This window comes from Onychomys torridus, chromosome 15 (genome assembly GCF_903995425.1).
Source record: "Onychomys torridus chromosome 15, mOncTor1.1, whole genome shotgun sequence".
Taxonomy (NCBI): domain Eukaryota; kingdom Metazoa; phylum Chordata; class Mammalia; order Rodentia; family Cricetidae; genus Onychomys; species Onychomys torridus.
The window spans coordinates 40,261,449-40,274,619 of NC_050457.1; the positions used below are offsets into that span (position 1 = coordinate 40,261,449).

The 13,171-nt window shown below is 37.0% G+C and overlaps 1 protein-coding gene across 2 annotated transcripts in view; it reads right to left on the bottom strand.

Moving 5' to 3' along the window:
- Parp8 (poly(ADP-ribose) polymerase family member 8) overlaps nucleotides 1-13,171 on the bottom strand; it is a 181,908-nt gene that overhangs the window by 28,853 nt on the left and 139,884 nt on the right. For both annotated transcript variants that reach the window (XM_036206907.1, XM_036206906.1), the window contains exon 16: nucleotides 25-117. In XM_036206907.1, the coding sequence (XP_036062800.1) occupies nucleotides 25-117 (93 nt within the window). The remainder of the gene's footprint in view (nucleotides 1-24; nucleotides 118-13,171) is intronic.

Consider the following 13,171-nt stretch of genomic DNA (forward strand, 5'->3'; position numbering starts at 1 on the left):
ACAAGACACAATTCGCATGAGTACCTGAGCTCCAGTGGCTATCTCATCGGCGGCTTCATTCATCACCCCCAGGGTTTGAAAAGCAAATACACACAGCTCCCTCTCACACACCGTGGGCTAAAAAAGAACAGGAGTCAGTTACAGTGTATTTCTCCATCTTTCAATTCGTAAATGGAAAGTTGTTCTATATAGTAAGTACAGAGGCTTAGACTATGTTATATAGTGAAATCATATCATGTTCCTTAGTAATAATCAAATTCTTGTCCTGTACTAACAAGAGTCTCTTTGTAGAGTCACAACTACAATAATGGATGATCCGTTTGAGCAAGGTGGAGACATTTCCATTCAGAACAATTTAGCAATCAATGAAAAGAATATTAAGCAGTGAAGTACATCTCTCTACCCAATGTACAATGCACAACATTAGATGTATTCATTTTAAAAAATATATCCCTAGTTGGGTATATAAGGAAGCTATACACAAAAACTCCATTAAAAAGATGTACTGGGCTAGTCTCACTTTTCCTTAGGAAATTTAATTAAAAGAACTAAGCATGACTCTATATACTTGCTACATAGCTCTTGAAAGATTGGTTCTGTTGCACAGACTTTTGACATCAATAACCTCCTGAGGTCAACAGTGCTGAAATATACACTCTGCAGTTCCTTTGGAGGAGCTCTCATTGTTCAATTCTAATATAGTGTCAACCTCTTGATTTATCTTATCTCCCCAGTTACATTGCATTAGGTAGCTGATGAAGCCTAACACGATGCAATCTACTGTGCCTCTGCACACCAGACAAAAGGCATTTGTTAGTGCCACAGCTCCCAGGCTAGGTGCTTCTAGAGGATGACCTGGCGGTGCTCAGCCAGGGGAAAGTATAGCTCCATTCTGAACATCCTTTATGTTCAGAAGGAGCCCATATGTGTGGCTTTGTGGATAGGAAGCCTGACTCATCACAATTTCTAGCAGAATCCCTGAAGAAGATCTAAGAGGAAGAAGGTTCGCTCTATCGCTTTTGATGATCCTAACAGTGCAGGTCTGATCTGATTCAGATTCAGAAATGTTGAAATTGGGGGAAGAGATTTAATGGAGGGACCCAGTCTATACTCAATGCTGTGTGTTTAGATAAGCACAGAGCAGACGAGTCAATTCCAACTGTTTTCCCCTCTATTTGAATGTCTGACTTATTCTGAAATCTTCTTCAGTCTTTTAGGAGGATCTATGTATGTATGCCTCAATTTTCCCCCAAGGACATGAGGCTTTTTTCCTTTCATTCACTTTCTGGGGAGTATAATGTGCTGCAATGCTAAGGGACAGGAGCAACCGTTACTGCATATTACCTATAAAATTCAATGTTACATCAATGTCTGGATATAACAAAGTTGCATGTGAACAAAAACGGAGGGAGAAAAGGCTTGGAGACCCTGAAGGACTGCCCGGACTTGCCCATGTACCACATACTCATCCCAGTAAACAGCAACACAGAAGAATAATACTCTAGTTAAATAGCACACCACCCTTTTAGTGACTAAAATACAGTAATCTCCAAACTGAATAACAAAGTATGGTTTGTTTAGTGATTCCAATAATTATCAGTTTTATCTGAATCTTTAACATTTAAACATGTGTATATATATGTGAATGGTACACACATACACACATACTATATATTTATATATATATAAAGCATTCAAGCAAAAGGAAAAGCAGGTTACATAATATATATCATGATCAGAATATATTCCATGAAAAAATTATTTACAATAAGAAAGTAACAGAAACTACTTTTTTAATATTATACTACTGCTTTAAAGATTTATCTATTATGTATACATTGCAGAACACCAGAAGAGGGAACCAGATCTCATTACAGATGGTTGTGAGCCACCATGTGGTTGCTGGGAATCGAACTCAGGACCTCTGGAAGAGCAGCCAGTGCACTTAACCACTGAACCATCTTGCCAGCCCTATACTACTGCTTTAAACAGAAGTAAAATTTCACTACACCAAATTTAAGAGTTCATTAAAAATTACAACACAAGAAACATTTATGAAAAATTATGGTAGATGACTATGCACATATGCATATGCATACATACATGCCTCATCACTGACAATCCTAGGAATTCCTGATCTGTTCTGACTTTGTCTAGAATGAATTTTGGTAATTTCCCCCAGTGAAATGGTTTCCATAATGATTTCTTCTGCATTCATGCTCTTGGCCCTGCACCTAGAAAACTCTGAATCCCACAAATTCACCATCAGTCTTCTCAAACAATAAACCTGCACTCTAATGAACGAAACTATAACACAATTACTTTATGGACATGTTTCCCTAAAAGTCACCTTTCTTTCCCTACTCAATTGTGTAAAGCTCATGTCTGTAAACCTCCTAGCACTCCACCAGGTAGAGGAAGGGAATCAGGCAAGCTAGAAAGTATGTTTTCTGAAAATAAAAACCAAAACAATTTTCCATCATTCTGAAAATTTACAAGTTAAAGCGTAATTACATTCTTAAAAGAACATATATCCCATTTTGTAATGTGGCAACAAGACAGTAAGTGTTGTCATTAATTATTACCATACGAACACCACACTAAGTCGGCACTAGTGAAGTGTCAAAACACTTCAAAATGTACGATACAAAAACATTCAACTTTCTCATAAATATTTCTACATCTACACAGCTATTTTATATAGTAATACCCTCTTCTTCATCTATACTATATTTGCAAATTCGAATTGTCAATACAAGATGGTACTAAAAAATTCTCAAATTACGTAAAGTAATTAAATTTAGGTATCTCTCTCACAACTGGTCAGAGAGTGGAGAATGAGTAACTATAGGGTATCTACCCCTAAGTGGGACTTCTATACCACAATCCCTCCCAAACAGCTCAGAAGACATGCTAGAGGAGGTTGGAAAGACTTTTCTTCTTTTTCTCCTTTTATTGAAGATAGACTTTTCCCTCACACAATATATCCTGACTACAGTTTCCCCTCCCTCTATTCCTTCCATTTTCTCCCCACCTTCCTTCCCATGCAGATTTCTATCTCTGATTAGAAAAGAAACAGACATCTAAGGGATAATTAAGATAAAATAAAACGAAACAAAACAAAAACTAATACGTTGGAGTTGACAAAGACAAATAGAAGAAAAGGAGCCCAAGAGAAGGCAAAAGAATCAGAGACCTATCTGTTTACACACTTAGGAATTCCATAAAAACACTAACTTAGAAGTCATAATACATACACAGAGGACCTGGTGCAGACCTGTGTGGGCCCTATACATGCTGCTTCAGTCTCTGTGAGTTCATAAGAGCTTTGCTCATGCTGACTTGGAGGGCTTTGTTTTCATGGTGTCCTCAATCCCCTCTGGCTCTTCTGAGAGCAGGACTTTTAAGAGCCAGAGGCTGAAGAGGATTGCTAAGAAAGTGTTTCTGGACATGACAGAGCTATTATTCTCATGAATTCACAGCAACTGTAGATGCCCACACAAGACCTGCACAAGACAAAACTAGTCATAATGCCAGTGTAGATGGAGGAGGGTACCATGGAGTCTCAACTCTAGCTGAGGCGCTTTGACAGTTGAATACAGCTGAGGTAGCAAAAGTCAGCCTTCTTCAGGGAAGTGGCCTCTGGTAGGTTGTCCATTCCCTAGTGAATGGCTCTACAGACATGCATATATGGACAGCACTGATTGAAATTGGGAGTGGGGTTTGGGGGTATCATTGGGAGGAGTTGATTGGGGAGTATGGGATTTATATGATCAAAATACATTATGCAGATTCATAAAAATTCTAAAAGAATAAGTAAAAAAAAAATACAAGCTTCTCTAATCACAGAAAGGGCATCAACTCAAGGGAAAGAAACAGAATCATTCCTCCTTGGCACTATGTAAGGAGTCACACTGTAAACTATCCTTTTCCCACTCTGAAATGATTCTTGTGCAACCCTCATGAAAAACTACCATAATTGACAGTTACACAGAAAATGCCAATTTCTATTTTAAACTGTACACAGCTACTTAACATCTATTAAGAGATAGATGTAATAATGAGTTTATTTCACATTTTCATAGAAATCATGTAATCAAGTCTGTCATTATTAATTCTTTTCTTCTTTTGTTTTAATATGTGACCTTAAGATTTAATAATTGTGTGTTCTTAGAGCAATCAGCTTCCTACAATTTAGACTATAAAACCTTATAGTCTATTGCCAACACATACATATTTACTACATAATATCCATTATTTACCAACTTAAAAGGATGAAAACTTTTATATGTGTCCTTAAAATATGATTTATTGTAGACCTTTCAGCTAACATGAATACATTTAAATTTTTTGAATCAAAGCAATTTAAATGTGAGCAATAAAAACATATTTCAAAAACTGTTCCTAAGCCTCAAAGAATATTTTAGAACCTAACCGTATTTTAAGAAATTTGTGTTTTCAATGAATTTAAATTACTCTTTACTGAGAATAGAAATGTTACAACTCTAGAGGATTTTGCTACACATTTATGTGGAGAGTAAAGCATGGTGTTGGGAATGGTTTCCAAACACTTCTGCTATGATCTTTTTGTTCAAACTAAATATTTCATCTAAGTCCAATATATAAAACACACAATTGGATTCTGTTGACCCCAGAGCATATGCTGCTATTTTCAAATCAGGAAAATGGGAATAAAAATAACACCCAACTCTATGAGTTGATAAAAAAGTTAGACAAGATTTATAAACATTTTCTTTAGGAATGGAGAGCTATTTAAGTGCTAAACAAAATAAATTATCCCAGCTGTCCCTATAGTAGCTTATGTCAATGCCTAAGAAAGTACTGAAGAAAAAACACTAAAATATTTAATAAAGACTGTAGTATGTCATATAGCATCTTATACATTTAGTTGATCAAACATGTTAAAATATTGAAGTATTTCCAATCAAAAAGAGAAAAAAATCAGTTTAAATGTAAATTCTTGACCTAAAAATAATGTTGAAAAAAATGAGAATAAAAGCTAACATATTAGGGACGACATCTTTTACTAAGCTTTTACTTCCCTGCATTTCCAGTTTCACAGGCAAGGCTTTGAGTGTTTCGCAGTTGAGACAGATGTTCGGGGTGGGGGGGGGGATGTTTACTCTTCATTAACAGAAACAGAAATGACACAGGAATCAGGGCAGAGGTAGGCTCGCAGGGCAGGTTTGGTCCCCAGCAGAGTGTTCACAAGTTGGGGGGGGGGGGTTGGTTTGGAAGGCATTTAGGAGGTGATTAGATGAAGGAAGTGCAAGCAAATCAAAGGATTAATCCACTGCCTGGTTAATAATTGATCAAACTGTTGAGAAGCGCTGAAAAGTGGAAGTACTTCCAGATTGGGAGAAGAAGGTCTCTGGGGCCCTGCCTTTGAGAAGTACATCACATCTCTCTCCCTCTGCCTCTCTGCTTCCTCTTCTGTCACATCCTGCTGCTCTATGATGTTTTGCCTCAATACAGGCCCAGTGCAGTAAAGGCAGCTGACCATGACTATGAGTCTTTACTAACATGTAATGTGTCTCTTAACCAGGAACAAGGAACAGCCAGTATCAATGAATATAATGATGCTAACTCACATAGATGTTTGTTTTGTCATGTTTTCGTCCAGTGGAGGTCAACAGTGCCCAAGGGGTGGTCAAGAAAGACACAACAGCCAAGTAGAAAGGTAAAGAAACTAGGAATTTAGAGGCTTTCAGGCACCAAGCCCTTCCTTCCTTTCCTCTTTTCTGTAACACTCAAAGGCATCTCTGAAACGCATGCTGCACTGACCCTCTAGTGCATTCAAAGGGGACAGATTTATTCAGCAGGTTTGGCTTTGGTTTTCTGATAACAATCCCTGTACTGCCAAGTTAAGAACCAGGACTGTATGGACTCTGGTGTTTATGCAGGCTATTATATAGATTTGAGTGTTTTGTCAGGACTTACCTAAAAGTGTCATTTAGAAATGCTGTAAACAAATAAAGAGAAAACTGGAGCATCTTACACTTCTAAATAGCATGGTGAATGCATTCCAGACAGTATGTAACACATTAAGTCCTCTAAGCAGAATAACATTAGAGTGTATGTAGGCGCCAACATTTTAGGACTTGAAGAGCAGCGCAGCAAAGGACATTGACCACATCTTAAGAAAACCAGACTTCAAGGAAAATATGAGAAATACTCTAAGCAAGGAAGCCAAAGGCTTAGGTTTAGGATTTCACAAAAAAAAAAAAAAAAAAAAAGTATTGTTTCATCTCTTAAACCACCAGCTGTGTTATAATGTACCCATTTTGGAATTTATCACAGCTGGAAATACATCACAGGGCTGAACCAATGGTCAGTGAATCATTGCTTCAAATCCCCTAAGAAATATATGACTCTTAAATTTACAGCACAACATACTGCAATGTAAACACAAGAAAGATATAGAAAAGATTAGTAAGACTCCCTAAATCAAGAAAAGCATCTCTTAATGGAATTAAGAATTGGTTCTTTCTGTTTATCCTTCTCCAAACAGGAGAATTTTCTTTGATTATAATTTTTTATCTGATTTCATGTCACTTATATCATTATTTAAAAAGTCAAAGGCACTTGTCTGATTTCCTTATGCTATGTCACAGCAACATTAAACCATCTAATAATTAGATATATAAAAATATTTATTTAGAAGTTTCTCTTCTCTCTAACCTTCATTGGCGCAAAAACAAAGCAAACCAAATTTGGAGTGAGACAGAAAGAAACTGGTATCTTTGCCACTTATTATAGGAATGAGTTGCCAGCAATTAAACCACAAAGAGTACACTGCCAACAATGTGTGCAGTGAATTTCAAGGACATAAACACGGTCCTCTGAGTCTGCAGGTTGAGAGTCTGTCCAGGTGCCACTCTGCCTGGCTGGAGTCCTGTCTTTATCACTTACCAGCAGAGGGACACTGAAAACAATGTCTCCTTCCTCACCTGTAAAGTGAGGACAATAATAACTCACAGAGTCACTATGAGGATTAAACGCTGACAATCCATATAAAGTGCTTTGCACACATAAAAAATACTTAAGGAGTGTCTGGTATTGATAAATTCCTGTTGTTCTCTGTGGTGGAGACAGAGCTGCCATTGGATCAACTCAAGGTCAAAGCATGAACGTTGGCAGAACAGAAGTTCAGATTCTGAGAGGCAGATGTAGAGACAGCCAGGAGTCTCGCCATTCCATGCATCAAATGGACATTTTTCTTTACAATCACCTAACAATTTAACAAATACATGCTGCTTTAGCTGGATGTATTTTATTCTGAGAATAAAATAAAAGTACACTTTCCAAATATAGGATATGGGCCATAAGAATAATTTTTTCATCTATTTCCCTTGAATGAAACAGATAAATCATAAGGTCTGATAATTGTGCTAATAAAATAGTTATTTAGCTATGTGAATCTTGAGATATTAAAAACTTCTCATAAGATCATTTATTTATAGGCTGTATGATTTATATTTTTAAACATATTCTGATGAACAAGATGATCTTTTTTATTCTCCTTAAAAAGTGGAACAGACTCTGCCATGGCACCTTAAACCTACCAACCTTCAATTAATGGTTAAGATGGAGAATGTAGAAGTCAGACAGAATCCAGTTCAAAGCTCAGCATCCAGATACAGGATGTGAATGGTGTGGAACAAATTGTTTTAATCCCTATGAACCTGAAACAACATTATCTGACCCACAGGAGTAAATGACTAGAATTTTGAAAACATCAAGTAAGGAATCAATAAACAAACTATCCTCACACAGTACCTAGTCCACAGTGGGAAATGAGCTCCCCTCCTCAATAAATAATCCAGACACACATTAGGTCAATAACTATCTTCATATTTACCCACATTTTACTGTTTCTCCAACTAAAACTTGGATTTTTACTACATTGGTGTAGTAGAACGCATATTTTTAAACACTGAAATGGGGGTTGATATCAACACAAAGGGCTATGTGTTAACCCAACATTTTAGTGCCCTATAAAAGCTTTAAAGAAAAAAAACCTAGCAAAAAATGGTCTTAACAGACTCAATGAAATACTGCAATAAGGCAAGGAGCACTTACCCAAAACAAATAACTACACCCTAGTAAGAATGCAAACTATGTGTAACAGCTCACATTTCCTGAAATTAGAAAATGCAGCATGGAATGGTGATCTTCTCAAAGGACTTTTGTGGACCCTATCTGACGGCTCTTGGAAGTCAAGCTCAGGACTTCTCTGTTCCTGCCAGCCAACACTAATCTAATACCCAGGACCAGGACTGAATATTTATCAGTGTTTTGGTTATTACAGAGGCAGGAAATAACAATGGAGGTAAATGACACACTAACAACACTGCTTTGCAGGAGAGAGTAAGAAAGAATAAGATGCACAAGGGCTACAAAAGGCTTCTACACATGCCTGGGAAGACAGAAGGACACATACTTGGCCAGGACTCCATGTGCTCAAGAAGGATTTATAGCCAGTCACAGTGGCTTGTGCCAAAAATCTCAGACTTGAGGGGCTCAGGCAGGAAAATAGCCACAGGTTTGAAGCCAGTTTGAACTAAACAGAAATTTCTTGGCCAGTCAAAGCTAAACCACTAGGCCATACATTTAATTTAAAGAAAGAAGAGAATGAGAAAGAGAAGGATGAAAAAAGAAAAGGAAACAAAAAATACACACAAAAAATCAGGAGATGGCATTAAATATCATTTCTAGCTGGTTTTATTATTATAAAGAGGAAATTCAGGCTAGGATAGAATTATAAACAGCCAGGCTAAGTATTAAAGGAATGCTCAACAAACATGCACCCTTGCCAAGAAATGGTAAGGCACTTTTGATGATAATCCATCAATAAATAAATCTTAGGAAAGACAGATCTGACTCAAAAGCTACTGCATTAGTATCTTCAGGACATCTAGCTTCCAATAAAAAAGAATGAGGCACACAAAGAAATAATAAAGTAAGGCTCAGGTATAGGAGAAAGGAGACTGATGTACAGAGTCAGGAAAATGAACAGATACTGGATTGAGTAGCATACACAAAATGATAAAGAGCCAAAATAAACTCTATCTAAATAAAGATAGTATTTCAAAGGAATCAATAGATAGAATTTATAAGAGAGAGGGGGGGGGAGAATAAATTCTGGGGTTGACAACTTTTATAAAAACTGAAATAAAGCTCTCTGAGGGATGCTATGAAAATGCATTTGAGGAGTTCAGGAACATTTGTATGTAGGCCAACTGAGATGTGTACTTCAATAACAGAAAGAACAATGAAGGGAGTAAACAAAGGCTACTCAGTGCCACCTTATACAAATGTATTAATGATGAAGTCCTAGAACAGAAGAAAATGATGTGGGAAGAATATTTAATGAAATAGCACCCGAAACAGCAAGTTTGTGAAAAAAGTATTAACCTAACTCAAGAAAGCTCAATGAACTCCATAGGGACAAACATAAAGAGATACACGCAAACCTTAATCAAAATGCTGGAAGCCCTGGTGATGTGCACTGTAATCCCCACACTTAAGAGGCTAGCACAAGATGATTGCCTGAAGCTCCAGGTTAGCCTAGATTCCACAGTACATTTCAGGCCTATCTGGGCTACCGTGAGAGATCTTGTCTCAAAAACCCAAAGATCAAAGTAGAACTACAGAAAATCACTGAAAAATAACAGAGGAAACCAAGAGAGCAGCTCATACATATGAGGGAACGTTCACACACACAGGCACACAAAATCCATTTCTCTTCAGAAGCCAAAGGATCAAGGAGAGGAGAAATTCAAATCAAAACAAGGAAAGGAGTTAGCCAATAATTCTATGTGTAACATTACTGTCCTTCAAACTTGAAAAAGAAATGAAGGTATTCTCAAACAAAATCTAAGAGTCCATTATTAGTACAATCATCCCTCACAAAACAATGAAGGAATACTTCAAGTTGAAACCCCAAGAGTCCTAGACAGGGTACACAAAACATAATGAGCACAGGTAAGAACCTGAAATGGCAAAAAAAAAAAAAACCTAATTTTAAAAACTGTATATGCATGTAATTTTTTATTTTTAACATTTTGATCAGTTTCTGTCTAGTTTAAAAGCAAACTACATGAAGCAATAATTTCGAATCTATGTTGGTAGCACAAGAGGTAGTGTGTCTTTGTGCACAGTGGCATAAGGGAGGAAGATCAAACACATGGAGCATGAGTGAGACACCCTGGTCAGTGCAAGACTTGCCTGATAACCATCAACTTCACCCTCCTGAAGGGGAAAGAAAGGGAACTGAGTCACAAAGCTGTCTTCTGATCTACACACATGTGCCATGACATGGGTGTCATTTCCCACATCACAATAACCTGCACACTAATAAATAATATTTAAAAGATATGTAGGAACAAAGTTTTCACATTATTAAAATCAAGTTGGCATTAATCTAAATTAGATTTTTAAATTTTTAAACGCTAATTTTAGTATCCTAAACAGCTATGAAAACAGATCAAAACTTTATGACAGGAATTAAAATGAGATTCTAGAAAATAGCTGTTTATCACACACACACACACACACACACACACACACACACACACACACACACAAAGCTAATATCATAGAAATAGATGCATGGGGTAGATGTAATTTGTAGAGAAAATAAATAGGAAACCAACATCCTTTTCTTGTTAGTAGGAATGGAGGAGAGAGGCAGGAGGTGGGAGGGAACTGAAGAGCATGTAGAGATTACAATAACATAAGAGCAAACAAACTTGTTGAAGATAAAATTGCTACTAGAGATGACAGATATAAAAGGTCACAAATTTGCAATATAATTGCATAAACCCATGCTGAATAACACATTCTTCCAAAATACACGGGGGAAATAGCGACAGGTGTAGTAGAAATGGACAGCTCAATAGTAGAGAACTTAGTACTTCTATTTTCAATAACAGTCAGAAAAATAAATGAAATCAAATGTAGGAATAAAGTCAATGTAAAAAGCCCTATTGTAATTTTGTTTTAATCCACACAACCAACAATCCTCTGTCTTGAAAGAGACTGCTGTGGTTTTTAGGTTTGAGTGCTGCCCAAAGTCCCACATGCTAAAGCCTTGTTTCTTAGACAGGACCTGCAGGAAGATGGTGAAAGTTTTAAGAAGTTGGGCCTAGAGTGGAATTACTAGACCATTAGTGTGTGTGCTTAAGAGGCATTGTGGGGTCTCAGCCACTTCTGTTCTCTCTTGCTCCTGAACAGTGGGTGTGCAGCTCTGCTGTCTCATTTGCCTGCTGTCATATACTGCCACAACACATGTCACCAACCGATCATGGACTAGGACCTTCCAATCTGTAAGCCAAAAATAAGTCACTGCTTTTTATATGTTGATTATCTCTGAACCAATGAGCTGGCTCACAAGCCTTCCTCAAGACCAGAGACATGCCGGGCAGTGGTGGCTCACACCTTTAATCCCAGCACTTGGGAGGCAGAGGCAGGTGAATCTCTGTGAGTTCGAAGCCAGCCTGGTCTACAGAGTGAGATCCAGGACAGGCACCAAAACTACACAGAGAAACTCTGTCTCTTCAAAAACAAAAAACAACAACAAAAGGCCAGAGACAGATGCCATTCTGTCTCATTGGGAGAATAGTGAGGGAGCTCTCTCCTTATCTGATCCAGTGAATTCCACCTCACACTATGCAGTACAGCTCAGCACCCCACACCCACTGACATCACACAAATGCTGGAATTTCAGTATATTGATTTGGGAGGGAAGACAAATATTTGGTGTATATCTGATGACAATAATTCCCAAACTGATGTACAGATTAATGAAAACTTATACAAATACCAACTGCTTTTATGCTTTTATTTGCAAAAATGGACAAGATGACCACAGAAGTGATAGGCCAAAGCAAAGGAGTCCAACTAACCAAAGTTATCTTATAAAAGGAGAAGAATGCTAAAGCATACTTCTTAGATTTCACTCTTACTACAGGGCTATGTAGACCAAGACTTGTTATACTGGTATAACATCAGACATTGAGATTTATGGAAATAAAATATATAGTCCAGGAAAAAATTAATGTATTTATGGCCAAATGATTTTCAAGGACCATAATGATTAAATAATAGTTTTCAATAAATCCATTAGAGAAACTGGGTTCATATCTGCAACACAACATATCTGAACCATAGCTTCACATCTCTGACAAAAATTAACTTCAAAAACAATTATTCACTTAAATGTGAGACCAGTTATAAAACTCTTAGAAACAAAACATTTGTACTGTTCTAGCTTTTAATTAGTTGGTGGTTCCTTAGACACACATAAAAATATAAGAAATTAAAAATGTTAGACTTCATCAAAGTATAAAACTTTACTGGATCGAAGATATTACCAAGGAAATATAATTGAAAGCACAACAAAATAAGGTCTTTTTCAATTATATATGGTAATGATCTAGTAATAAAGATATCATAACCAGAATAGAGAGTATTTTCCACTCATTAATAAAAATTAAAATAACTCAACGTACAAATAAGGAAAGGTTTTGAACAGACATTTCTCTAGAGATATACAAGTGGCCAATAAGCATGAAAACATTATCAAAATCATCACTCATGACAGTATTACCAAAATCAGAGAGCTAGATTCATACACGCTGGAATGGTTACACATAGACATATCTCCTCACACACTCCTGTGAAGGAGAAGAAAGAAAAGGGAATGTAGATGTGGAGAAAATAAGACTCATACACTGATAGTGGGAAGGGTGCAATCACTATGCAAACTGTTCAGCCGTTCCTCAGAAAGAGAGTAAACACAGGTCCTAGAGATTCCATCAACTGATAAGTGAGGAATTCTACGTGGTGAGTCCATCCATAAAATGAAATACCGGATGATGAAAAGGAACAGATTATTGATCTATGCTGCAAGGATGAAACTGGAGAGCATACAAATTCATAGGAGAGGAGAATAAATCAGTGGTTGCCAGGTCACCAGGAAATGGGAGTGAGTGCAAATGACTATTAGTAGTTTGGGGTTCTTCTTTAGGTAGTGGAAATATTCTGGAATTAGCGATGATGGCTATAATCATGGTTGTATTAAAAATCACTTAACCGTGCACATTAATGACTTAAACATTGTATTGATTACTTTATTGTTGCTGTG